This window comes from Amblyomma maculatum, chromosome 4 (assembly GCF_055883805.1).
Source record: "Amblyomma maculatum isolate TAMU_Amacu chromosome 4, ASM5588380v1, whole genome shotgun sequence".
Taxonomy (NCBI): domain Eukaryota; kingdom Metazoa; phylum Arthropoda; class Arachnida; order Ixodida; family Ixodidae; genus Amblyomma; species Amblyomma maculatum.
In genome coordinates, this window is record NC_139347.1 from 135472073 (window position 1) to 135497127 (window position 25055).

The following is a 25055-nucleotide window of genomic DNA, read 5'->3' on the forward strand; positions in this document are numbered from 1 at the left end:
TTTGACATTCCCCAGCTGCTTCGCTGTACCCCGAGAGTGCTCCCTTATACTCGGTTTTGGATTTCCTCCCGGAGTATGGCGCTGTGATAGACTTTAAGGACCTAATCGTGTCCTTTGCTGCCCACCACACCCTTGACTCTGAACCCGAGCAACACATGCCGAAGCTGCGAGTCTGTGACGATCACATTGTGATACCATCAAAAGCCAGTATGTTTGTAACTGTAGAGTGCGATAACAGCCCCGCAACATGTGGCATTACCGAAGCCAACGTGTCGCTGCTCCTGGGTTGGCAAGTCTGTGTAGCTCGCAGACTTATTGAACTGAAGGGCAGGCGAACCTAACTTTTGATGATGAACTTAGTTGTGAACCGCAATTTGTTTGGCGAATAACACGATTACGTATTTCGAGCAACTGGCCTAATGCACAAGGCAGTACGCGTTGTCTGAAATTACAGTCCCTAGAAAAGTCGACTACTCTGTTTAAAACCGACAACCCGGACCTCCTGCCTAATGAAAAACCCTGCCTGGATACCGTTATCAATTCTTTCCGGGACTGTTCTGTATTGACTTGCAGGTTTAGACAGACATCGCTCACAAAGCATCAAATTATAGTCGACGAAGGCCAAAGAGCATTATGCCAGTCGCCTTATCGGGTCTCACGGAAGGAGCGGGATGCAATTCGCCAGCAAGTTCAGGAAATGCACCAGAACGACCTGACACAGCCGTCGACAGGCCCATGAGCGTCGAGTCACCTGTCATAGTGGCAAAGATGAGACCCTGCGGTTCTGCGTTCATTACCGACGTTTAAACAAAGCTACGAAAAAAGATGTCTATCCTCTACCGCGCACTAATGACTCCCTAGATCGGCTGCGCCACGCCAAATACTTCTCATCGCTCGATTTACGCAGTGGTTATTGGCAGACAGAGGTGGACAAACGCGACCGAGTGAAGACCGCATTTATTATTCCGGGCGGCTTGTACGATTTCAGGGTGCTCCCTTTCAGCCGATGGTCGGCTCCTGCAACCGTCCAGTGGATGATGGACACGGCTTTCGGACCTTAAAGAGCAGGCCTTTCTGGTGTACTTGGATTACGCTGTAATATTTTCCGGTACTTTTAAGGAACACCTCAGTCACCTGCGTGCTGTTTTCGAAGCCATTCGTTCAGCCGGTCTCTACCTTAAGCCAGAAAAGTGCCATTTCGCTTTCCAAGAGCTGAAATTTCTGGCCGTATTGTGAGTGCAAAGGGCGTTAGCCCAGACCCTGCCAAGACAGCAACCGTCGCCGCTTTCCCCAATGCAACCGAGAAGCGAAGCGTACGCCATTTTCTGCGTCTGCGCCTACTATCGGCGTGTTGTGAAGAACTCGTGGATAGCTGACCCCCTTACCCCGCCTCACATTGCCTCACAAAGGAGAACGAACCATTTCGCTGGGACCAATAGCAACAACAGTCCTTCGAGGAACTATGAACTCATCTGCAAAGTGCGCCTCTACTTGGCTACTTTGACGAGGAAGCTGACACAGAACTGCATACAGACACAAGTAACATCTCCCTTGGAGCAGTTCTTGTACAATGGCAGGATGGTGTTGAACTCGTTGTCGCACACACAAGCCGCACCTTATCCCGCTCCGAGGTGGACTACTTCACTACTGAGAAGGAGTGTCTAGCTGTTGTGTGGGCAGGGAAAAAATTTCGCCCCTACTTGTGTGGCCGGCTTTCCGAGTAGTGAGTGATCACCACTTTGTTGGTTGGCGAGCCTTAAACATCCCTCGACTTCAAGAATTTGGTGTGACCCTAGTCTATAAATCAGCTAGGAAGCACAGTGATGCAGACTGTTTGTCCCCCGCGCCTCTTCAACATAACAGGACTGAGTTCGAAGACGATTCTCTTTTTCTTGGCGCTATCTCCACGGACATTTTGGCGCAACAACAAAGAGGCAAACTTGAACTACGGCCTCTCATTGAGTATCTGGAAGGAATAATCAGGCTCCGGCCAGAATATTCTCCCGTGGTTTGTCATCGTTCTGTTTACGAGACGGCATCCTCTATAAGAAGGACTATGAGCTGACGGAAGTTGTTTACTTCTTCGTCGTACCTAAGGCTTTTCGCGACGAAGACCTGCAGCCGTCCCACGACGACCCTTCTTCTGGTCACTTGGATTTTTCTCGAACGTTTGCATGCATACGCCAAAAGTATTATTGGCCCAAGCTGACTGCAGTCGAGAAACGTGACGGGATTTTCAACGTCGTAAGGTGCCGCCGACTAAGCCAGCCGGACTACTACAACCTATTGATCCGCCACAAGTTGCGTTCCATCAAGTCGGGCCTGGATTTGCTCGGTCCGTTATCCGAGTCCTCGCTCGGTTACCTGTACATTATGGTCGTCACCGACTACCTCAGCCATTACTGTGAGATGAAAGCTATCCTCCGTGGTACCGCAAATGAAGTTGCGCCTTTTTATGCAAATCATAGCATTTCGTAATGGTGCACCCGCAGTCGCTATAACCGACAGGAGAACGGCTTTCGCCTCAGCGCTGGCACAGGAAGTTATGAGACTCAGTGGCACAAGTCACCGGAGAACAACCGTTTATTACTCACAAACAAAAAGATTCACCGAACGGCTTAATAAGACAATTGCTGACATGATTTCAATGTACCATCGGAAATGACACTCAATACCTCTGTCACCTTCGTGTATAATACAGCGCCGCAAGAAACGACGCACCTCACTGCGTTCCGTTTAGTCCAAGGTCGTGAAGTGATGACTATGCTGGACGCAATGCTACTTCCCGATAGTGTTAACTCCAGAGTCATGAGTGCTGATGAAATTGCTCTTCATGCCGAGGTCGCCCGCCATTTGCTAGAGAGCGTATCCGGCATTAGCAAGAAAAAAGATGCTCACTTGTATCATCTACATCACAGAAATGCTAGTTACGAGCCAGAAAAAGTTTGGGTGTAGAGCCCAATCCGTATGAGAGGGGGGTCTGAAAGCTGCTTCGTCGATACTTTGGCTCGTATGAGGTGGTCCGCCAACTCAGCGAAGTGAACTATGAAGGTCTTCCCCAGGGAACTGTTCGTTCCTCTCGACGGCAGACATGCGAAGTAATACACGTCGCACGAGTGAAGCTATCACACCCGTTAGTCGCTCGTTCGTATCTCGTGAGTTCTTGCAGCGAAGACGACCCGAATAAATTTTAAATTTTACGGCAGTGGAGTACGGGCAAAGTAACGGACTTTTTTCTGCAGCGACAACGGTAAGCTTTACCTTTTCGGTAGCTAACGTAGGAAGGTGACCTGTTACTGTTCAATGGAGCGTAACGAGTAACGTATTTATTTATTTTGTTCGGTAACGCCTACAACACTACTTCTACTACTATCTCGTATAATGTTGATGTGATTAGGGCGCTCGACTTTTGTGCCGAAGGGTACGGTATTCGAACTCCGACCGCTACGGCCGCTTTTCAAAGGAGGCGAAAATCGAGGCGCCCGTGTGCTGTGCGATGTCAGGGCACTTTAAAGAACCCCCAAGTGGCCGAAACTTTCGGATCCATCCACTACGGCGTCTCTCATAGCCTGAGTCACTTATGGGACGTTAAGCCCAACAAATTAAACCAAATCATCTATTACATCTAGATTCCGCATTGCTTTTGTGGGACACGCTCGGAAGAAGCGTCGTAGCCGGCAGAAGCCAGCGAACAAGAGGCCACGCTACGTAGGCGACGGTTGGTCGGCAACAAACAAAAGAGTATCTCTACGCATACCTAATTTCTTATAGCTAATTCGAATCAGGCGACCAAGGACTCGCTCATTATTCAGGCAATTACTTTTAATATGAGGCCGCCAGTCTAACTGGGGGTGGTATAATACACCCAAGTACTTTAAGGATTCCACCTATGGGATTTGTGAACCGCAATACGCAAGGGAGATATAAAGAGGGTGTGCTGGTGGGAAAACGAGTACTGAGGATTTCTTCACGTTAAGAATTAATTTTGCTTTACCCAGCCAAACTTCAAGGCCATTCAAGTGGGCTTGCAATAGCTGGTATAAAGAATGAACATCTCGTGCAGAAGAGAAAAAGGCAATATCATCACATACACGTACACTTTTATATTTGAATGAACAGGAATATCCCTCATTAATATATTAAATAGCAATGAAGATAGCACCGATTCCTGAGGCACACTTCTAGTTTGGTAATAAGTTTCAGAGGTTATAGAACCTCTAGTCCAAAAAAATTTCCTATTGCTTAAGAATTTTTTTAGCCATGCAAAAATGTAAAAAGGTGGCCTAATTTCGTTTATCTTAGTCAACAGTATAGAGTGTTCTACACTGTCATATTCTTTGGCGATATCCAAAGTGACTAATGCCGACACTTCTTCCTTCTTCATTGCTAACCTACTTCTACTCTCCAAATCTGTATTAGCCGTCCAAATTGAGCACCCTTGACGAAACCCAATTTGTGCATCACTAAATCCATTCAGGGTCGTCACATGGTTTGTGAGGCGCAGGTGAACTATGCGTTCAATAAGTTTCACTAGATTTGAAGTTAGAGAAATCGGCCGAATATTATCCGAATCAAAACCTCTTTTCTGATCTTTGCGGATTAGTCTAATTTTAGCAACTTTCCAGTCTTCAGATAACCAAGCAGTTTCCATGGAAAAATGTACAATATTCAACACTTCCGAGTTGTAGTCTTGCACTAAAGCTTTCAGCATAGCGACTGTAATAATGTCACACCCAGGAGCTGCAGGTTTCAGAGCAGCCGCTATACAATGCAATTCCGATGGCTCAACTGCAATGAAATCAGTACGTGGTGTAGGTCGAAGTAACAGAACCACCTTTTACGCTTGAAAGCGAATAGCAAGACCGTTTGCAATTTGTTCAAGTTTATCTTTTGCTTCATTGGGTGATAACACCTCTGACTCGGTTACATGTGGTGGAGATGAACCTTCGTTGCGTTCCATGAACCGATACAATGCCTTCCGATTAATTAGATTAGAGAGATAAATATTCATATTAGCATTATACTCATCCTTTGCTATACGAATAGTTTTTTTTTTTAAATGAAGCCGCATAAAATTTATAATGTATCCAATTTTGGGGACACTGGTTATGGGAAATGCTCTTACATGCAGCTTTTTTACGATGGAATGCTTTTTCACATTCTTCGTTCTATCATCGGCACGACATTTTGTTAGGGACAGATGATTTCACAGTGAACACTGTACGCTCAGCGGCATCTAACAGAGAAGAAAGTGCTTGTTGAGCACGTTCAGAATGCTGAGATGATGCTATGAAGGAAAAAGAGGAATTCACAAACTTTTTAAAGAGTTCATGGTTGCAAATGTTTGTTCACAAGTAATTACTCTAAGAGGAGCAGATTCTATATTAAACGTAACTGGGAAGTGGTCGCTAGATGTACCACAATTCACCGTAGCCCATGGTGAGACCCTTAATCCATTTGCTGCTAACGTTAAATGAATTACTGACCTAGAAGCTGCTCGCATGTAGGTTATGCCTGGACTATTACAGCAATGCACATCGTTTACAGACATTCCAGTTCCAAAGCCGCTGCCCACATATATGTCTGAAGGGTAACCCCCAAATAGCTGGTCCGAATTATAATCGCCAGCAATAATCAGTCTGTTGGTTGAACTCAATAGATCACTTAAACAATCTCTTGTACGGACACCTGTTGGGAAGTAGACATTTGCAATAGTGAGAGGAGCTCACTGTGGAATTGCGATATTAACTGCAAGCAGTTCGCACTCTTGTCGTAGAATTTTGTGTGACACCTTCGCCCGATAAAATGTTTTTGACGAAATTAATGTCAGCAAGCCGCCACCCCGGCCGCTAGTGCGATCTCATCAAAATGTTCTAAAATATTTTAGAAAAAATGGCCGATTTTGCAAAAGCCAAGTTTCTTGTAATAAAATTATGTCTGGGTTGAAATTTGAGATACGATTCTGTAAATCGTGAAACAAAGATGCAGTTGAATGACAACTCCACTGTAGTACTTTAACCCCGCCATGATTATTGTAGAATCCGGGAGGCTGTAACAGCCTCCTTTAAGACATCAGTGTTATTCTGAAGATTAGGGGAACCTTTTTTTTTACTTTTAGTGTTAGAATGGGCGGATTTTCAGGGAGAGGAAGAATGTCAGTTTCAATTGCCAGCTACAGTCTCCCACGACTTTTCTTCGCTGTTCGGACAGGTACCGGAGAGGCACGGCGAAATGGCGAGAATGCGGCTAATGTAGCTCTCGCTACGAAATCACATAATGCAACCTAAAAGGGAACGCATTACAGGAGAGATTGTAGTAATTCATTTAAATGTTGTGAATTAATTGTAAAAAAAGGAATTCGAATAGGTGCTTCAGTGCTGAGATATGTAGTGTTAATCCATTGCGCCACGGAAGTGACGGGAATGGCGGGCTTTAAATGCACTCTTCATTCATTCATTCATTCATTCATTCATTCATTCATTCATTCATTCATTAATTCATTCATTCATTCATTCATTCATAAATCTGTATTCATAGTGATGAACTGCGGCCTAAATGGGAAACGGGCGGGTTAGGTGATGTTGAGGTCGCTACACTCCGACAAGAAGTCTATCAGGGCACTAAGCTTGCGCTTGGCGTCGGTATTGGCGGCTATCCAGTCTTCGCAAGTTTGAATGTGGTGAGTAGATATGCAGTGGGCGCGGAGGCGAGCCGTACCAAGACAGGTTTAGATCAGGTGCTGCAAGTCAACGGAGTCAACAGGGCAAAGCAGGGCGCTCTTATTCGTCTTGAGGATATTTCCGCTATTTGTCGCCAGGTGACGCTGCTCAGAGGACCCTACCGCTAGCAAAAAACGACTGGAAGATTGGTGGCCTAAATGTAGAAAAGTGACATAATGTTAGTAATGTCGAGAGAGAGAGAGAGAAATAACATTTATTGCACCCGTCAAAAGGTTGGTGAGGATCCGAGGCGAAGCTCTGTCCCAACCATGTCCTCCCCCTCAGCCGTCGACCTGGATCCCTTGGATCTTAGCAGCGGCCAGGGCAAGACGGATGACTTCTCGTTGCCCTTTTTCGTCCTGCTTGAGAAGTAGTGCCTCCCAGGACTCATCTGTTCGGTCAGGTTCTCCAAATCTAGGACACGTCCATATCATATGGATCATGTCCGCTATGCCATCGCAACGTTTGCACCTGGGGCTAAAAATTTCCGGGTGCCACTTGCTGTAAAGCTGGGGGTTCGATGGTTTCTCTAATGGTTTCCACCGTTGGTATAACGTTACCGTTGACCCTGAGTGTTATTTTCGGGTTATCCTGCTTTATACGTCGACGATGGGGCGATCGCATTGACGTGAGAACGAGCGCTTCCGATTTCTCGGCCGAACATCTGAGCCCGATCGGTTCTAAGTATCTTTCTATAACTTCGATTGCCCGCTGGAGTGTCTGTTCAATTTCACCGTCACTGCCCCTGCACATCCACAGAGTCAGGTCATCTGCATATAATGTATGGTGTAGCCCTTGGATTTCCTCTAATTTTGCGGGGAGACCAATCATGGCGATATTAAACAGCGTCGGGGACAACACCGATCCCTGTGGTGTGGCTTTGTTTCCCAGTCGAATACCTTCTACTGTGTGTCCCCCCATACTGATAGTTGCCGTTCTATCGCTGAGGAAGTCGCGTATGTAGTTGTACGTGCGAACTCCAACATCTAATGCACTGAGATTCTGCAGAATAGCCGAGTGCTTCACGTTGTCAAAAGCTTTTGACACGTCTTCTAGATCCCGACAAATCTAAACTGGAGGCCAGGCAGCAAATTCACAGGCTAATACATACTTTTGATGGGACCGCGGCTACTCTCATAGCCCAAGTCCGAGACCGGTATTTGAACTGTGCAGAGGGTATAGGCCAGCAAATGCCTGATTACAAGGGCCAGGAAAACCCGGAGCTAGATAGCCCGATAACGGTTGCCGAAGTCCGGGCAGAAATAAATAGACTGAGAACAAAGACTGCTGCAGGTCCGGACAGAGTCAACAATTGAATGCTAAGAAACTTGGACGACGCGTCGATCCGACACCTCGCAGCATTCATGCAGGAGTGTTGGGAGGCCGGTCGGCTGCCGGTGACATGGAAGGCCGCAAACCTCGTATTCCTCCCGAAGCCGGGGAAGCGGCCGGGTTTCGAACACTTGCGTCCGATCTCGCTCACGTCATGCGTGGGGAAACTAATGGAGCATGTTGTTCAGGACCGGCTGAACCGGTTTTTGGAGGACAACGATATCTATCCGAACACCATGATAGGATTTAGACCGCATTTGGCCGCATGCGATGTCATGCTGCAGCTAAAAGAACATATCATACACAATTTAACAGTAGACACCAGGGTGATCGTTGGTCTAGTAATGTCGAAAGAAAAATTCTATAGAATGATGGTGTAGTTAACTAATCTAAAACAAAAATTAAGATATAGGGAGGAAAATGAGCATGATAGCAACTGCTACCACCCTGTTTCAAACGGGACGCTCCTATATTCCATCCATCCATCCATTCATCCACCATTGAGAAAATGGCCTCACGCGTCGCATGCGGTTGGCAGAAACCCTTTGGCGTCTCTATAGTCCTACACGAAAGCAATGCCGTCAAATGAATGGAATGCCGGAGCAATTGGCACATCCCGCATTGCGACAGATGTGCAGCACGAGAGAGCACACAGATGCTGGCCTACCTGAACACGCTTGACAAATTCAACGTCATCGCTAAAAAACGAGCTACGACGCTCGCAGCTGCGAGCACTCGTTCACATATTGTTTTTTGTTCCGACCCGTACTAAGTTTCTGATCAGCGGTAGGATACAGCAGACGTATGGCGTGCAAATTCCAGCTGCGAAGGCTACTGCGATGAGGACGCATCAAAGGGATAAGGACAGACGCCTGACGAGCAGATAAGCTCTTTCCTGCTGCCATCAGCGTGACACAGGCAGTATACTGATGCCTTGCTGCCTATGTGTTCGTCAAACTTCGTATAGGATATTTTTTCCCCTATTCTGTGTACCAATACGGCCACAATATTGTAGTTTTTTCTCCGTCATTTTTTAATGGTTTCGTTAGATATGTGACTCGATTCAGCCCGTGGAGGTAATGTATTCGGCGAGCATGCATAAATGGATTTATTTTCAATGAAAAATTGTCAGTTATCACTGCGAACGCGGCCACTTCTCTACTCAGAATATTCGATGTCCCGCGGGGAACCTGATCGCGGGATTTTAATTCTGCGCATTTCTACTCTTCAGCCAGGAAACAAGCTTCTACAAACGCCAGGCTTATTGCAATAGCAGTCCATCAGCAGCTCTTCCTATGCAACTTCGCTGAGAAAGGATGCGCTTAATTTGCTCTCTTTACTGGAGTCGTCTATCAAGCACATGTCCTTCTGCACAACACAATTTCGGCAGCTGGTGACTTTGTTCCAGTCTTTTTATACACTTATTCTAAAGGTAAACAGTCGGAGTCAAACTAGGCCGGCGGCCCCTCATCCCGAGAGGGGGCTCACCTGGAATATGCCGACGGTGCGTTGACCTCCTTCGCGTTTAACTTGCATGGTCATGTTGTACTTGCTCACCATGTTGGCCACACACAGGACTGCAAGCAAAAAGACAGTGTCATAAAGGGCGCTTAGTCACTACGGATTTCACTACTTAACAGTAAAGGGTCCTTAGCTTCCCGAGGCTATCACAAACAACGCAGGTGCGATCCATACTACATGACAGTCTGTGCAGAGGTGGCAATAGAGTGCATTCCGGATGTTGGCGAGCGCAGAACTGGAATAAATGATTCTTTACTCACGTCTTCCTGAACTGTCCGAACAAACCCAAGCCCCCGTGGCAAGGGCCAAGACACCAGGAGCGATGGGAGGCTGCTCTGCGCAGCTCGCTGCCGGAGGTACAGCTTCTGACAGTGAGCTGGGCCCGAGGGGTCGCCGAAGCACAAAAGTGCCCGGCCATCTAGAGTGGCCTGAGGGCCCATCGTCGTCCTGCTCCCTCGCTTCCCTTTACCCCCCCCCCCCCCCCCCCCCCTCACCTGGTTCTTTTTTGAATCATTAAAGTTGTAACCTACCTACCTTCAGGAATGATTTGAAGGACCATTCCAATAAGGCGCGCGGCTGCTGGAAAAGAACAATCCCATCTGTACCATGAGATTCTGTTTGCTTTAGAATGGAATGATCAGCTGTCTCTCTCCCCCCTCCCTTAATAGGTCTTTAATGGGAGTATGCCTCATATATTGCTTGTATACAGGGGACCCACCGTCGCTCCATCCTCGACTTCGTTAGATCAGCTAACCTTTTCGCCAACATTTTCTCATTTATTTACCATCCCTCCTTTTTTCTTAACAGGTTCTTTGGGCCATGAGGCAATAAATAACGTTCTAAAAATGCACAGAGGAAGCCTAACCCGGATGGCACCACATCAGATACAACAACACAACGAACATCCACAGTCGTCACCATGCTTTTTCTTAATTTTGTACACTGCGCAAACGATACATTATTTTTATCCTATTATACAAATAATAAGAAAAACATTTACAGCACTAATACCGCACTTAGCATGTTAGTCGTCAGCGCACCTGTAGAGATTATTCGATTGCTCGATTTACTGAATGTAAGAGCAGCATGCATGAAACTCTGTTTTTTTTTTTCATGCATCCTCAGCCTCTGGCTGCCTCTCCTATCCTACAGCCTACCACTAACTCAAGTTATTCGGTGGCGCATTGCGCAGCAGCCACCGCAAGCGAAACGTGTCACACTCGTCCACTCTGGGGCCATACACTCCTTCCTTCCACGGCAGTCACCCGTTGCGCTTGCTCAGCCGCTTTCAAGAATGGCCCACTACGATGTTCCTGGTCCCACCACAGGGAACGGACGACTATCATCAGCACTTTCGAAGGCAACAAGGACTCCGAAAATACGGAAGTGACATAGGTCGCATCACGCTCAAGAGCGTCTCTTCCTGCGCGCGGCGATAATGGGGCGCTCTTCGTGGCCTTGCAGGGCTCTTGTGCTCACTAGTTGGTCTAAAACATGACATGCATTTGCAAAGACGGAAATGGCTCGTCACACGTCGCACAGTTCAGAAAGTCGGATTTTACACACAACAAAGGCACTTGAGACGATAGGCAGAGAGGGGGAAGGGGTACTCTCGCCGCCTGCCTCGTTCACAGCAGTTCTCTGTTTATCTTTGTAGTGAAGTCGAGAGGATTTCGTCGTCTTTGCAATACCTCCACGGGATTCGGGTAGCGCAGTTGATATGTTGTGTTAAAAAAATATCAGCTGATTTTTCTACAGTGCTGAGGGAATTCATGCTAGTTTATTTTGGTTACATGTATGCTTAATGTTCCATATGTTGATTTGTTGGCGTTTCGGTGCAAGTGACTGATGCTAACAATTTCACAGATCTCTTGTCAAAGAGAAAACCCTACAAAAACCAGGCAAATAATCTTAGGGATCGCAAAGGTTAAGCTTCGAAGAGTAGAATGCGGTATAATTGTCTCCACGGCCTCATGGCAATGACGGTTTGCAATGCTTAGATCTATCCTGTTTACGTTGTCCACCGCGTAACCCGTACACGCGCACACGCCGGGCATGATCTGAAGATCCATGCTGGAATTTATCACCGACGCTATCTACGTTTGTAAGCAGTTGAATTTCATTTGATCGCAATCCTGTTTCAGCGGCACAGTTGGCAAAGAACTGCTGGCGCGCACGATTCTATTATAATCTTCGGCATCCGGGTTAATATTATGGCGCCACATGTCCTCGAGCATTTCCAAGACATCCCTGGCCCAGGTCCTTGCAGAGCGGGTCGAGACTGTCTCTTCGCGCCACCATCAGAGAATTTTACAATGCTGCTCGCTTAGACCGCTAGCTTTACCCCGACCCTCATCTTAATCTCTCCGTACGGGATGCTGACGTCCTTCAGCAGATAAAGCTTAATACAGCCATAAACCCTGCACGGCTATATCTATACAAATTTCGCCGCAATCCTTAATGCCCCAACTGCCCTTTCCCTCATGCTAACCTTTCCCACTGCCTATTTTTCTGCCCGCTTCATTGCGATCGGGATTATTTCTCACCTCCTATCATACTATCTGGACCTGGGTGGACTGGCTTTGTGCTGAGGGTGAGAAAGAACAGCGCCTGCTCGTCCAGTAGGCCATTGATGTTTTAGGCGCCTAAGTTTTGCACTTCAATAAAGTCTTCTGCTACTACTACTACTACTTGTTAAAATAGCCTCGTGAATGTTGTTTGTTGCTGTTGTCTATCTCACAATAAATAGCACATGCACACGCAAACTTATCGGACAAAAATCAGAAGGCAGAGAGAGTTTCTAGTGAAATTTTACACAGCAGAACAAAACTAATTGAAGGAGAAGCAGGAAAGCAAAGGCGAAATACTTAATTAAAAAGAGGCAAATGAGTAATAATGTATGCGGGGCAATATCGTCCTCGAGATCGAGCAGAGTCGCCACCTTGCGATGCAGCGGCGAGCCCTACTCAGTGTGGATGCGTCTTCGCGTCGGATGCCAGCCAGCAGTGATTTACATGCGCGCGTGCGGTGTGTACAAGAGTGTTTTTTGTTTGTTTTCCGGTTCCGGTACGCTTATGCTTACATATCTGCCTCTTGCAAAAGAAATGTGAACAGGTTATCGTTCCACGCCCCATGAAAAAAAACTTGTCCATATCGAGAATGTCATACTGGATAAGGACATCATCAGTTGGTCTTCGTCGCTGAGAGCCTTTTACGCGCGGCGTCTGAAACGAAGTGGCGATATATAGTTAGGCGCCGTGTAAAAGCAAAACAGGTCGTTGCCGCCAATAAAACTGTATGTAAACTCAGAAATCGCGTACATTCCCGTTTCTGCTCGGAATACTGCAGCTACTGAAACATGCCATCGCAGAGCGCTGCATAGCAGAATGCAGTTTGAAAACGCCACTCTGTTTCTTCTGTATGCACGATCAAGTTTATTAAGTACTTTTTGTTTTGCTGTTAAACCTCTGTTGCGGTGTTTCAGTGGTAGGGCGCTCGACTGCTGAGTTCGAGAAAGGGGGTGCAATCGGGGCCGCTTCGTAAGGCGCTCCTCTCCTGTGGGATTTGACTGCACGTTAAACAACCCCGGTGGTCAACGACACTGAAGCTCGCCGCTGCATCATCCGTCATAGCAGATGCCGCTTTGATGTGTTAAACGCATAAACATTTTTTTTTTCTTTGAAGGCTTCTCTCATCCGTACTTCCCCGGTAGCCCATTCAAATTCCTTTTCGTCTAAGTGCGGCTGCTGTCTCCCGAGCAAACGTGTTATTTCTGACAAGGGGAGTAAAATATAGCTTCATACGGGCTTACAACATCGGGTATTAAGTTCGGGAATAAATACATCTTTATAGTCGGATGATAAGATCAACTCCATTTCTTTCGGAACATTTTTATATCCGGCACCTTTTTTCCAAGTAGCCCAAATATTTGGCCTCGCTTATGACTGAGTCAGTGTCCAATAATTAAGAAATCTTCAGCCACTCAAAATACCTTATGAGAACATGACAGCTCCCATGCGTAGAGATGAGCAAGACGGCTCCCTTTAGTGAGCGATTCGGAGCGGCTCCGCTCACTAAAATGAGCCGGCTCACTTGAATGTTTCACTGGCTCACATCTGTAGAGGTGATTGGGTCGCTCAGGAGGGGCCGGATCTTATATAATATTATTAGTAACAAAAAGTAAAATCAATTTCGGTTCTCACGTGACCCACCAAGCAGTGGTATTTAGCATCAGTTTCTTCCTGCGGTTGTGATTGCAGTTGCGGTTTCTGCCTGTTAAGATAACTGAGGAAGGTGCTACGAAAGAACGCGGAACATTCGGACCACTTCGCTCTGCCTTTCTCCTCTCCGGAGCATGGCTCCGCTCCGGACACTAAAAAGTACCCCGTACCAAGCACGCTTGGAGTACGACATTTACGAATGTAACCGTCTGTTACATTCGTCCCGACAAAAATCCCTAGAGGACAAACGCGGGCTCGCATTTTCTTTCTCTCTTTTTCTTTTTTTTCACTGTGCTTTGGCACGCTGGCTTCTTGGCGACTCGCCTTGTTCGCGCGCCGACAGTAAGGAGGCATTGGATGACAGAACGGCAACTATCGTGTTCCTGCCGGTGCGACGCTGCTTTGTGTTTGGCGCGAACAGCAGTTCTGCGACGAGTGCGACATGTATATGGCCATTATTTCTCTCTTACATCCCACTGACTTCTTTCACTTCTCTTCCGATCAGATGTATACCAGTTGTAGTCAGTGCTCTCTGTATCCCCTTCTATCTTCGTTCTCGTCCTACGCGCTATTTCATAAAAGAGTAAGCTGCACGTTCGATTGTCTTTTGAGACACGAAAGACTTCGTCTTCGAATGGTGTTGTTGCACCAGCGAACAATGCACGATCAATGAGTGTCGTGAGACATCGTTCAAACATCAGCATGGCAATGAACGGCGCCATGCTTTGCCAATTACGGCTTATTTACTCCCCGCTTCAGTAGCATCGGGTGTAGCTCTATATTACGCATACAGAGTCAAAAGAATTGCCGCGGACCACTTTACACAGCAGACGAGTGCGAGTACCAGTCCCCACTCGTTGGCATGGAACGAAACCACTAAACTGCAAGACAAAGCAAAAAAGTGCAGGCACCAGCAGCAGTGCGCCCGCGGTACCCGCGGAAGATTCGAAGGCAATGGGTTAGTTGTGACACCGAAAAGGAAGGACGATATAGTTGCTTTTTAGCTTTGCGTTTTGAAAAATCTCACGCGGCTCCGACAGACAAAGCTCACTGAACGAGAGAGAACCGGCTTCTCAAAAGAACCACCTCACTCACTCTCCAAAAGAATGGAACACTCCACTCAGAAGACGGCCGAGAAATCTTGCGAGAAAAGGCAAGAGGTTGCTTTCTCGCATCCCTAATAGATGGCGCGGTAGTCGCACCCTGTGACGGAAAAGCTGACTGAAAGAGAGAACCAGCAACCAGCTCTCCGAAAGATCCGAATGCTCCGACCGCTCCGGCCGCTCCGAATCCGACGGCTCCGGCGGATCCGGCTCTTACTTTGCGGAGCCAAATGGCTCACCCATTTTTTGAAAGGAGCGGGATCCGACTCACTCCGGAACGACCCATCCCTACCCATGCGCAGTGTTTTTATGATGTCTTCGCAGCGACTGATTCGTATCTTGCACTTGAATGTAATTGAAAAGTAATCGTTGATCACCCTAAAGTTTGTCTGGCGCCTAAAACTTCTTCACAAAGTGAAATTTATTGGCATTGTTAAAAAAGTATTACAGTACTAATTTACCATTTATAAACATCATATACATCAGGAATGCTTATACTTTCCTCGGTTTCAGGAAATCGTTTGTAGTCATTGGCGCAGTGCTACACTATTAGAATCTGAAATTCGCTGCAAGAAGCATTCGCCTCGTTGTGCGGCGAGATTTTCTGTACAGTGTCGGCGTAACCTCATATTTGGTGAATACTTATGCCTGGTTGCCTAGCCAGAGTTGATGCGCTCTCAATCTATGACAACCGGCCGGGCACTACGCTATCAGCGCTACATGAAACCAGTTTATTCTTCGAGTCAAGTCCCATATACTGAACCTGGCTGTGTCTCGATTCAATGTAGTGTACTGCAGGTCAGAGACGAGCCTTGCATCTGCTTGTTCACACTAAGTGTGCCTGCCTGGCACTCGTATGAGACATACGCACACTGTGAAAAAACGATACGAAAAAAAAGATTAGGGGTGGCTTAGCTTGGTTAAGCCTGGATATCAGAAACGAAAAGCGTCGTCGGTGTTACTCTGCTGGCTGCTTAAACTGGTGGTACCCATGGCTGATAGCCGTTTTTGAGACTCTCGCCGTCGCCGTTTCGCTATGCACTCCTTTCTTTTCTGAGGGGTCTCCGTCATTCGTTTCTCCCGGAGCATTTCATTCCGCTCTTCCTTTCTGCGTAAGGTCTGCTCTGCGTCCTCGCGAAGTTTGGCCTCCCTCTGTCGCCGTTTAGCAAGGCGAGCCTCCCGCTCTTCCGGTGTTTCAGCAGCTCGTTGAGCCCTGCGTTTCGCGTTCTTCTCAGCCAATTTCAAAGCCGCCACTTCAGCATCGTCTTTCCATGTCGACTGCCTGCGTTTCCTCTCAAAGCGCGCAGTAGCGGAGAGAGCGGCAGCGGCGGCTCCGACAGCCCGCGCCTCAGAGCTTTTGGATCATACCAGCTGCGAAAAATCCGCTTCTAAAAGTGACCGAATTTCGTGCGCATTTTTCGGGTGTCTATGAATTGTCGCGTCATCTGTAAGCGCTTAATACAAACTTTTTATTATTGCCGCCATTGCCTTTCGGAAATCAAAATTTTCTCTCCTATTTATCTTATTAATTTTTGTCGCTGCAAGTTTTCAACTAATATTATTTTCCATAATGGTTGCGCATTTATCAATAATCAGAAAGTTTAGAATTTGGACGCAGTTTCCTTTATTGGCCGCGGGTGCCGCCATCATTCGTAAACACCTGAATTTTAACCAGACAAAACCGTCGTTTTTTGATACGTGGGCCCTATGAGAAGATTCGCAACTGGTAGTATTGAGGAGCTCTACCCGCACCTCTCCCGTGACGTCACCCGGTTCGACGCATGCGCGGAGCACGCGGTTCCGGCGAAGGTCAACCTGCGCGCGCACTGCTGTGGCTAATCTGAGACCACGGCATACGCGAGACTCGGAGTTGACTAGCCTAGTGAAGCTTTTTCCTTCAAAACAAAGCTGTCGTTAGGTGAGTGTTGCACAACAAAAATATCAGGCCTATGACTGCTGTACAACGAAAAATGTGCAAAACGATTCCAGTAAATCTAAATGAGTGGTGGTTGCGTGCTTCATTTTCCTAAAACCCGCGCTTCTTTTCCGCAGCATTGGCCAAATCCACCAATTTTTTTTCGGCAGTGGCCATGGAGGAAGGAAACAATTTAGGAGAGGCCCTTGCCATTCCCAATGCATTGGAGAAAGTGTGGCAGAAGTGACGTCAAAATTTAAGGTTAGCCAAGTCGGGCCATTAGCAATGGCATCGCTGTTGCTATAAAAACTCGGGCCACTAGCAACACGTGAGCGCCGCGGAGAAAGAAAATGCGGAGGGTAAAGGAGGAGGATAGACGCTGCAGCGTCCGGTCGCGGCGGGGCCGCGCCGACTTCAAAAAAGTAAAGTCAGGGCCTCTCCTCAGTTCTTTCCTTCCTCCATGGCAGAGGCTATTTCCACGCACGAAGAAAGTGACGTCATAACCGGAAGTGACGTCGTAAACCAGAAGTGACGTTTACACTAGAATGATGTCGTTGGTTTAATGGCGGTTTCCTGAAACTGGCTGAAAATGTGCTCTGTCGCTCTGCCTGTGCTCCGTTGTGCTGTGCTGCTCGGTTGGCCTGGTGCTGATGAGACCATCGACGCGATCGTGTTGCATTTTCTCTGTCTAGGCGTGTTCGCGCCCTTAGAGTGCATTTTATGGTTTTTGGCATTGCTTATAGTAATCATTCATAAGAAAGGGGACCCTAAAGACCTTAAGAATTACAGACCTATCAGCTTACTGCCTGTTACGTATAATGTATTTACTAAGGTAATCGCTAATAGAATCAGGACAACCTTAGACTGCAATCAAGCACAGGATAAAGCAGGTTTTTGAAAACGGTACTCTACTATCGATCATATCCATACCATCAATCAGGTGATAGAAAAATGCTCGGAATATAACCAGCCCTTATACATAGCATTCATTGATTACGAAAAAACATTTGACTCAGTTGAAACCTCGGCGGAGATGCAGGCATTGCGAAATCAGGGGGTAGACGAGCCGTACGCGAAAGTGCTGGAAGATATATATAGTGGCTGCACAGCAAACAGTTCTGCATAAAGAAAGTAACAAAATTCCCATAAAGAAAGGTGTTAGGCAAGGAGACACGATCTCCCCAGTACTATTCACAGCTTGCTTAGAGGAAGTATTCAGAGACTTGGAATGGGAGCAGTTAGGGATAAGGGTAGATGGAGAATACCTCAGTAAGCTGCGATTTGCTGATGACATTGCCTTGCTAAGTAACTTGGGAGATGAACTGCAAAGAATGATTGGTGACCTAGACGGGAAAAGTAGAAAGGTAGGCTTGAAAATCAATATGCAGAAGACTAAGGTAATGTTCAACAACCTCGGGAAGGAACAGCAGTTTACGTTAGGTAGCCAAGCACTGGAAGTAGTAGGCGAATATGTCTACTTAGGACAAGTAGTAACCGCAGATCCGGACCATGAAAAGGAATGAACAAGAAGATCAGATTGGGATGGAGCGCATTTGACAAGCACTCGCAGATTATGACAAGCAGCTTACTGGTATCGCTGAAGTGGAAAGTATACAACAGTTGCATCTTACCTGTACTTAACTATGGGGCTGAAATGTGAAGGCTAACCAAGAGGGTTCTACTTAAAGTTGAGGACAACGCAGAGGGCTGTGGAACGAAAAATGGTAGGGGTAACATTGAGATAGGAAGCGTGCAGAGTGGGTCAAAGAAATAACTCAAGTTACTGACATTCTAGTGGAAATAAAGAAGAAGAAGTGGGCATGGGCAGGACATGTAGTGCGTAGAGAAGATAACCGATGGTCGCTGAGGGTAACAAACTGGACTCCAAGGGAAGGAAAGCGTAGCAGGGGGCGGCAGAAAGCTGGGTTGGCGGATGAAGTAAAGAAGTTCGCAGGGGTCAAGTGGGTGCAGCTAGCACAGAACCGGGTTAATTGGAAAAATATGAGAGAGGCCTACGCCCTGCAGTGGGCATAGTCACGATGATGATGATGATAGTAATAAGCATTGCCAATTTCCTACTTCTGTAGTGAACGATCCTTTGTATTTGTTTGTTACGCTCCCTAGTCACAATCAAGATCGATGTTGACAGGTCCACGCCTCTGCGGCCTCGCTGGGCCTTTGTTGCGGCAGTTCCTAGCTCGATCGGGGCCGTCGCTGAAAGCACACCTACTGGAGATGATACCCAAGTGCAGCTTCTCAGTTACGGTAGTACATTGTGTGTTCGACCCGCGCAGAAGGAGTGCAACGTACGTAAGGTTCGCCGCTCGGTTTGCTTCCATTGCAGTGTGAACTGTTTGCGACTGCAAGAAAGTAGCTTTCGGGCCCCGTCGCCGTTGGAACGCTGATCATTTTTCTACTTCCACCGTGCGTGACTCCCCTGCTGCGACGGTGTTCTGAGGATTGAGCGTGCGGAACTAGCTTCAACATGGAGATATTACGACAAGTCAGATGTAGACAAGCAAAGGGCAAATACCTTCATATTGGTCCGACGGCAGTTTGCTTCGACCATGTCACCTAACATGTGAAAAAATTATATCTGGCAGTGCCCATGTCGTTTGGCTTTATTTACGACGCTTGTTTATCACTTGGTCTGCAGTCGAGCGCCCTAACCATGCAATGCGATATAGGGCGTTAGACTACTGTGCATCAAGGATGCGGGATCGAATTCCGACCGCGACGGTCGCTTTTCAATAGACACGAAATGAAAGCGCCCTAATGTGCCCTGTTATGCTGCTCATTGTCAGTGCACGTTAAAGGACCCCAGGTGGTCGAAATTTCCGCAGACCTTCTTTAGGACGTGCTACCTTTTTAATCAATTTGCGTGGTGTATATATCTGAGAAGCAGTGCGTTTATTCTGACGGTGCTACCTCCAAAACACCTCTTCATAATAAACGAACGTTCGTTGTAACTGCGCAGCCTGTGTAAGTGGGCTCGACTAGCTGTATATATAAACTCCCTCGCCAAGGTACCCCATAGCTGTATAATGCGCGCATAGCTAATGAGCCTATTTTTCTCATTAAGTTCTTGGCACTATAGTTATGTACGTTATAGTTGGCAGAATTATAAACATATTTAGGTGAAATATTTTGTTATTTAATTAAAGAACATCGTTATCATACAAATTGCAAACACTCACCTAAGCATATATGCAGCGAAAAAGTCCTCGGCTGGAACCAGCAGATCGCAGTTCACAGCCACAGGCGAGCAGATTCCTACCAAAAAGAAAAATTTGCTTCCCTACTGGGACCATACAACGCCAGATCCCGGCAGCCACAGCACAGAACCAGCTGGCCTATTGAAAAAAATGTGTATATCTGGTATGATCTCACACAAATCAAGTTGTACGAGGTTATTGCATCACACATATGGTCCATATGATGCTATATTATCCTGAATGATCCATATGATCTATATGAGATCAGACAAATGTGATCCGAATGATCCATACGATACTATACGATCCATATGATATCAGGATCTGTATGAGAGATCAATCATACTGCACACTCATACAGATCCCAACCATATGATGTTACAAATGCAAATTACATTATTCCATAAGATAAATCATGTAGATATGTGACTTGGTCACGCTCAGCTGACATAGTAACACTTCATCGGACTACATGGTGCTCCCTATAGCTACCGAAACCAGAAGGCTTCCTTTCTTATTGAGACAATTCAACCAGCAGCAAACAAACTCCTGCTGGAAACCAACGGATAAATTTCCATGACGAAATGTTCGCATTGGCGTCTAAAGCAGCACTCCGTGACGCTTGTGTTCGGCGGCTGTCAGCGCACATGCCTCACACCGATTCTGTCTACGACAATTAAGCTCGTTTAAGAGGGATGCATGTGAACTTTGTTGCGGCTTTCGGTGCACTTCCATAACCGATGTAACGCGATCGAGCGACCGAACGAGCGAAAACGGAACTATATATGCCTTCAAAAGCACGTTTCGCTTGTGGTGACTTAATTTCTTGATATTTAATTTGCTGCATAGATTGGTAAATTCTAACCGATGATAACTAGTGTTGGATTAAACTTGCCGCGGAGAAAAGAATGCACAATTAAAAGCGCTTGCGTGTCCACAAATTTGCCTGATCCGCGCGCGTTAAAATGCACGAACGTGGGATAGAACTTGTAGCTTATCAAAACAAAGCGTTCCCCCTCGTTCATAAAAAAAAAAATCGCGCGATGCTGTGCGTGTAAAACACGTTCAAGAAATAAGGACATGTGGACTGAGATTAAAGTGTGTCGTAAGTGAACTGAAGGGCTCAAAGTCTTTGTGTAGACCGTGGTAACACCATGGCGGCGGGTCTTCGTTCTGCCCGCGCACCCGAACTTATTGTGTGCACTATAATATGCAGCCATGCAGTACACACGCCCGCCTGTAGTGACGAGCTCTGCAGACTGCTAAGACAATCACGTACGGGCCAGATACAGACTACTTTAAATTTATTATTTTTACTACACTTCTAATATCTGTTCTGTTTCTACCGCTCGATCTCCTCTTTTATTTCAGCTCTCCGTGAACACCACTCCAACACTATGCGACTAACGATGCCACGGCGCATATGAGCAGTCGCGCCACGCGCTACCCCCGAGCCAGAAGTACCTGCACTGGCAGCCGGTCGCCTAGTGTGGCCCGTGGGGGTGCGGGCATAGGTGTGGGCATGAGGAAGTGGGTGTGGGCGTGTGGGCGTGAGGCGCTTCCCAGCTGGCCTAGCCACCTAGTCACCTAGCGGCGGTGGAATGGGCACGCATGTACGAATAAGGTTACGTTTCTGTTATACGAGAAAATAACGTTAAGGATATTATTTTACTTTACATGGTAGTTCTCCACTTATTATTATTATATACAAACGCATGCTAATAACCTTTTTTATACAATTACGTCATTTACGTCACTTCCTCCGTGCGTTCAAATAGACACCGCCATTTTTTCTGCAATATTAGAACATTTTAAACAGCACATCACTAATGCATAGCAGGAGGTACATTTTCTTCGCCTACAAACGCGCCGTAAACTTGGAAACAGATCTAAGCCGCGTGCGTTTCTGCTAGTACGGTGCCGGCTGCCGATCAAAACTATTGGAGCAACAGTGGCGTCACCTCTAGGTCTATCTCGTAGCAAGTACTGTGGGGTCGGTAGAAAAGTAATATTCGAACATTTAACAAGGAGGTTGATTACAGTAAGAAATTTTAAATGGCAGTAAAAACAGACCTCTGGATGTATACCGACTTAAAGTAGGCTGCTCCAATTACAGCTTAGCTTATTCAATGGCTCCTTCAACAACAGTCTTCTCATCATGATGGGGTGGAATGCGGCAGTGTCTGAGATGCTCATGTAGCCAGGAAAATAGTTAACACAGGGTCACTGAGAGAACTATTTGCCAAGCAATCCGCAGGTTCTAGTAATGTCACACTGCAATGATCTGCCATTCATACCATAAGCATAAGGCTCAAGTGTAGAGAAAACAACGAATAAAAGATGTTTAAAATGCAAGAATCAACAGGAGAAGCAAAATACGTAGTGACAGCCACTGCAGAAAAAAAAAAAGGGGGGGGGGGGGTAGTTCGCATAGCGCATGCACCGTCACCAGAGACTCCGGTTTAAACATTTGAGCTACACATACGGAACGTCCGTAAAATAAGACCACTCTAAAGGCCGACAATATATCCCACACCTGCCCTTTTGCCCCATTGCCAAGTATCTTTAGCTATTATGATGTCCCCTAGGAAGTAGCGAACGGCGGCGGCTATGCGTTTCGTTCCTGAAGGTGCGGGCTACCGGGCGTTGCATCGAACACAACCAACCTGAACCGGCAAGCTGAAGCACTCGCTGGTTTCACAAGACCGAAGATATTTTATCGATGCTAGCAGTTTACATATCTTTTCAATAGAATACAACGTCTGCGTGTTAGCTCGGCTAAACATGGATATACATGCAGAAGCATCATTTAGCCCTCGTTAAACTAAATTTCGCTTGCCAAGTTTAGCAAAGTGTTTAAATGTTGATTTGGTTTTTATGAAAAGGAATGACACCTAAATAAGGTCCTTAGCGCAAATAACATTATTCCTAATTCGCCAGACAAACTTAGGACAAACGATGTGCAGGAATGCCAATCATCGCTCACACGATGCGCTGATGCGAGGGTCACTCCCCCCGCTTTCTCCTGTGACACACTCCACCACATTCCCAATATCCCAGCGCCCTCTGTACTCCAACTAGCCAGATCCGTCATCCTTATTAAACTCTACGTTTTCTGCTTTCCTGACAACGCCCTCTCCACTTATCCGTGTTAAGTCACCTTGTGTAGTGAAGCGATCATCTCACCAAGTTGAAGAAATATGTCGTCTTTCGAATCCCTATCGCTAACTAGCCTCCCACGTGACTAACAAATACATTCCTATGTAGGAAGAGAAATGGTATGAACACCCATGGACGCCACACAAAAAAATGGCTCCGTTACAATGTTTATGCGAAAGGGGGAAATCGGACATCACATGGAGCTCCATTAGTAATGCCGTGCAATCCAATGACGCGCCTGTGGTGATGCGAGGGGAGGGGCCCTATCAGAGAGGTAAGTCTTGTGCGCGCCGTCGTCCCACTCGCCGCCTCGGTGGATAGAAAACGGTTGTTCCGACGCCATCTTCATTCGTACCATCGAGTGTTGAACACGGCGCCATGATATATGATGAAGCTTGGAAATCTGGCAGCTTATCACATGAAGAAATTGGCTCCCGAGGTGGCAAAAAGCCCATAGTAGCCTGGCTTGGCATATTTTACGATGCCTGTGTGCAATGTTACTGCTGCTTATTTAATGACTGGTAATAATTTAAAAAAACGTTCAGATGTCGAAGTGGTCTAACGCCGCAGCCAGTGAAATTGCCCCTGTCTCGGCGTAGGTTCGAAATTTAGTAGAAGGAAGTTTTTTTCTTTTTTCTTTTTTAAGCTAGTTCTTGAAGGAAGGCTTCGCAGCCACCTTGGCGAAACCCGAAAATGCGGAAAGCAATAGTTCTGCATGAAATCAAACTATATTCTGCATGCATTTTCTTAAGGTTCATGTGCACAGAACGGCAGTGGTCTGCCCGTCACCGTATGCCGCACACATGTGTCGGTCCAAGGATTTTAATTCTAAAAATCGAGCGGCACAGAATCTGATAGCCTAGTAACTATTGACGAGTACCACGCATATATGCAAAGAGTAAGATCACTTGCAGTATCAGCTCACAATGGTATGGTGAAATTAGTCAAACAATTATGTAGAAACATTGAAATTTTTACTACGGAAAGCAGATGATCCGATCGTCTTTGCCGCCAGCGCAGGCGTTCACTGTATAAGATAACTTCTTACGACTCAGGAACTGGGAAAGTGCCAGCCGGCTGCCTGCGGTTCGTGCTTGCTAATGCCAACAGCTGCCTGCTAGGTATCACTTTATTCCCTGGTGATTATATGTGGAGGCTGCAGCGAGGTCTGTATCGAAGAGACGTGCAAGTTCACGCGCGCATTCACAGCGTGACGGCAAGAAGGAAAATATCTCTTACCTACACGCGCGAGTAATTTGACTGCGACAACGCGACAATTTTAGCCAAACAGCGAAATTGAGCTACAAAACTTTCTTTATTTAGCATAATTTATTCAAAGACAACCTGCACCGTCAACCGCACGGCGAGAAGCCTATCGCTGATGTACACACAGTCCAATATACGTCACAAACTTCCCTTAAGGTTCCACCTTCGCGTTCTGTTTACCGCACTGACGTCAAAGATACTGGACGGGTTCAACAATGTTTTCAGTCATTTTTGTTTGCTCGCCAACTAGAATTGCAATAAACTTTCTTCAAAACGGCGCTATGGTAATGTCGCTTGACGCAGTTCCGACGAACACAAATATGAGGCGATAACGACGCAGGAACAAGTTCTACTTGTTCTGCAAAAGATTACAGCAGACGTCATGCTGGGTATGCTGGGTGACGTTAAACCCCCCAAACCAAACCAAACCAAGTAGTCACCATAGTTTCAAAAACATGACCATGTAAGTAACCCCATTTGAGAAAGTATCAACCTGTAAAGGACGCAGTGAACTTTCGTAGCCACAAATCAGCAAAGACCAAAGGTAGCAAGCCGGTTTAGCAGAGGTAGAAGCTCTCTAAAACAGAAACTAATAAGTAAACCTG

The 25055-nt window shown here is 46.6% G+C and overlaps 1 protein-coding gene across 1 annotated transcript in view; it reads right to left on the bottom strand.

Annotated features, from left to right (window-relative positions):
* The window catches only part of LOC146192641 (lysozyme C-1-like), a 38298-nt gene that overhangs the window by 12611 nt on the left and 632 nt on the right, over nucleotides 1-25055 (bottom strand). The window contains exon 2 of the mRNA XM_084602542.1: nucleotides 9540-9628. Within this exon, the coding sequence (XP_084458668.1) occupies nucleotides 9540-9628 (89 nt within the window). The remainder of the gene's footprint in view (nucleotides 1-9539; nucleotides 9629-25055) is intronic.